Source organism: Gossypium arboreum, chromosome 11 (genome assembly GCF_025698485.1).
Source record: "Gossypium arboreum isolate Shixiya-1 chromosome 11, ASM2569848v2, whole genome shotgun sequence".
Lineage (NCBI taxonomy): Eukaryota > Viridiplantae > Streptophyta > Magnoliopsida > Malvales > Malvaceae > Gossypium > Gossypium arboreum.
Genome location: NC_069080.1, coordinates 115,111,409 through 115,115,222, shown reverse-complemented (window position 1 = coordinate 115,115,222; position 3,814 = coordinate 115,111,409). Strand labels below are relative to the sequence as shown.

Genomic DNA, 3,814 nt, shown 5'->3' with positions numbered 1-3,814 from the left:
TCGGTAACGGATACGGGTTAGGGGTGTTACAATTATCTTAAAATAAAACGCAATAAAATGTTTCTCTACAAAGACTCAAACCCAAAAACTTGAGGTTCACTAAACCACCAGACCAACAGACCCATTTTGATATTTAAACATGCGATTAAACACAATAGCACACCTCTCTCTCCAATCCTAACCACAAAACCCAAAAACTTTTAACCCCAAAATTCGAGGTGTTACATTTATCGTTTCATAAAATTATTAAGGATAAATAATATTTTGACTGTTATAAATTTAAAGAAAATATTATTTATCCTTTCATAAGATTTTAAAAATATTATTTATTCTTTCATAAAATTAAAAAGCCTTAATAACAAATTTGACCACTAACGTTTGCATGTTTTGTCAAAATGACCCTAATTGTATTAATTATATAAAAAATAATTCTAACTTCTCAGTAAACAAACCTATAAAAGATTGAACCCTTTTAAAGGAAAAGAAACATTGAAACCTTAAATTTATTCATTAAATTTATTAGAAAAACATATTTAAAAATAATAAAGGTTAATGGTAAAAAGACTCAAAAATACAATTAAGATCATTTTGATAAAACATATAAACATTAGTAGTCAAATTCATCATTAAGCCAATTAAAATTTATATATTATTTATCTAAAGAAGCTGCTTACTTATTAACTAATGATTAAAAGAAATTCTGGATACAGATGGATTTAAATAAACAACTAATTTCACTTGCGATAAGAGAATTCTTTTTTTAAGGGATAAATAATATTTTAACTGTTTAAATTTAAGAATAAAATGTTATTTATCCTTTCATAAAATTTTAAAAATTAAATATTATTATTTTAAATATTTTGATTGTTATAATTTTAAGGATAAAATATTATTTATCCATTCATAAAATTTTAAATAATGTTATTTGTTCTTTCATAAAATTTTAAATTTTAATTATTTAAATATTAAGTATCAATGCATTCACTAGCCTCCTCTGTTGAATTGTCACTTGTAATTGAAGTTCCACTGAATCTAAAGGCCATTAGTTTACTAATCAAGTCCTAGGACTAGGAAGACAATTCAGACCTTACTGCCGAAACCTTGGGATTCTTCAGCGCCCGATCGGGGCTATGATCTCGGAGAACTCTACTCCTGGGGTGGGATCTGAAGCACCATGCAGAGGTACTCCATCAACGTCTACGATTACAGATAATCCATTAGCTGTTGTCCTGTCAGCTACGCCGTAGTTGCCATCATTTTGGAAACAATCACTCTCCTGCTGCTGCAGCCATGCCTGCTCCAAATTCCACAACACCTCACCCATCGTTGGCCTTTCACTGCCCTTCTCACCCAAACATTTCCTTGCTATGTCTGTGAATGTTCTCAGACTTGTTGGATCTATTTTTCCTTGTAGATACGGGCCAATGATTTGATCAACCCTCCCTGATTGGTAACAATGCATGACCCACTCAGCCAAATTTACCTTCTCCTGCTCTTCCTCCATGTTTTCTGTCAGTTGTAGAACAGCAGGTCTGGCAGACAATACCTCAAACAACACTACCCCAAAGGAGTACACATCTGATTTCTCAGTTAATTTCTGACGCTTGTAATACTCTGGATCCAAGTACCCAAAGCTTCCCTTCACCAGTGTAGTAACATGCGTGTTCGACTGGGTTAGCATGTTGGGGCCAATTTTTGATAGTCCAAAATCTGAAATCTTGGCCACCCAATTCTGATCTAACAGGATATTAGTACTCTTCACATCACGGTGTATAATGCTATGCTTCGAACCTGTATGAAGGTAATGCAACCCTCGAGCTGCACCAATACAGATTGTGAGCCTTCGCGTCCAGGAAAGTGGAGGCTTCTTCATCTTGTATAGATGATCACGTAAGGTGCCGTTCGCCATATAATCGTAAACGAGTATCATTTCTTTTCTTTCCTTGCAGCATCCGATCAAAGAGACTACGTGGCTGTGACGGAGCTGTGATAGCAGAAAAATTTCTGTCTGGAACTCATTTAGTCCTTGGTGAGAACATGGATTGGCTCGTTTTATTGCAACAAGATTGGTGCCACCATTAATGGATCCCTTGTAAACTTTCCCATAACCTCCAGCTCCAAGAAGTAAAGCATCAGAGAAGTTGTTGGTGGCTAGCTTTACCTCATCAAATGTAAAGTTCTGGCAATGGTCAGATGATTGAGACTTCATGAAAGCTTTTCTCTGCCCTTTCCAATCAATTGCAGCTACTATTTGCCAAAGAGTAGGTAGACAAAATAATAAAAGAATGCAACTCATGATTTGGACGCAAATTTTGAGAGCTTTATAACTTGCACCTTCTTTTCTCCATGGATTTGAGTACTTTCCCATTCCAAATGAAAATGGTCCGGCAAGACTGTTGTTGGAATCGGACAACTTGAAAATTTCTAACCCGTTTAAGATCGCTGGCTTGAATGTCCTGATTGAACCATTTCCATTACGTATTAAAAGTGACAGATTTTTTCTCCTTTTGGTATGTTCTGAAAAATTTACTATGTAATCTCTATAAACCGGAATACCTGCGCCATGGCTCCAGAGAAATATATCTGCCTGATCTTCAGCAGTTTGATCCTTAATATAGACATGGAAAACTCTGTAACCAACACCCTTAGCCTCATTTGAGATCTCACAAAAATGGAGTCTAACAAGGTAATAAAAACCAGAGTCAACAGGCAGTAACCATGTAGCTCTACTTTGATTACTTCCATCAGCAAAGACTGTCCTGGCGGTAGCATAAACTTGCTTAGGACCAACATATGCTGGTATTCTGGAACTTTGCTTTATTTGAACATCTGAGATGACGATACCCGAGTTACTTCCATCAGTTGTCAAAAAACTTGCATCGGGTATCCATTCGCGAAACATGCCAGTATCTTCCAGTGCAGGAATGAACTCTCCACCTATGTTCAATCGGTGCATCATCTCAAGCGCTTTCGAATTCTTGATATAATACGAAGAAGCTTGTCCAATCAAGGGCAGCGAAACAGCTTGTTGGATGTAAAGATTTGAAGGCATCGAGATAACCTCAATCTTGTTCACAAATGCGAATGCATCAGAAACATCCGGTGATGGGGTGAATGTTACATTTAGCACCCCATCATCGACATTGATACAAAATTCCTTCACAGTGTAACTATCATGTAACTGAAGTTTAGAATATGAAGCATTGGATGTTTTAAGAAGAGTGAAGTGAGCAGCACTGACAGAGAACAATGCTTTGGACATATGAAAGCCTGAAAATGAGAATGGATTGAAATGAAGTCGAATGAACTTGGGACCTGAAGATACAAGAAAGGTATATGTGAATGGTTTTTTGTGGATGCAAAGTTGCGGTTTTTGACGATAAACAGGTGCCAAGGCATAATATTTCGAGACGACAGAGAAATTAGTTCTAGGAACGTGAAAGGAACCGATATCATCTCTTTCTATAAGGAATGGTATATCAGATGAGGAACAATCTAGGATTAAGATATCTGTGGGCTCATAAGAAGATGCTACCTCAACAGAGATAGCCACCAAACTATTATTATGTGTTATAAACAAGAAACTGCAGAAAGACAACAACATACCAAACATAGAGGGCATTCGGCTTCTGGCCATGATTTGGTTCTTCTTAGACATAGCCGAAGCTGAGGACTCTCCACTCTGTGTAGACAAGAAAGAAGCCTAGAAACTTGCACCATTAAGTAGCAAATATAACCATATGCATGTACTTTAATTCCACAGGTTGAAAGTTCAAACTAATAACAGCCTAGCATTAAGAGTCTTCTCCCTGTG

The 3,814-nt window shown here is 36.5% G+C and overlaps 1 protein-coding gene across 1 annotated transcript; it reads right to left on the bottom strand.

Annotated features, from left to right (window-relative positions):
* Positions 1 to 909: 909 nt before the first annotated feature.
* On the bottom strand, positions 910 to 3,814 carry LOC108472224 (receptor-like protein kinase FERONIA). The gene has a single exon (XM_017773732.2). The coding sequence runs from the start codon at positions 3,656 to 3,658 to the stop codon at positions 1,112 to 1,114; it is 2,547 nt and encodes an 848-aa protein (XP_017629221.2). The 5' UTR covers positions 3,659 to 3,814; the 3' UTR covers positions 910 to 1,111.

Excerpts from the sequence above, each read along its gene's own strand:
- LOC108472224 (XM_017773732.2), bottom strand. The coding sequence starts at position 3,658 with ATGTCTAAGAAGAACCAAATCATGGCCAGAAGCCGAATGCCCTCTATG.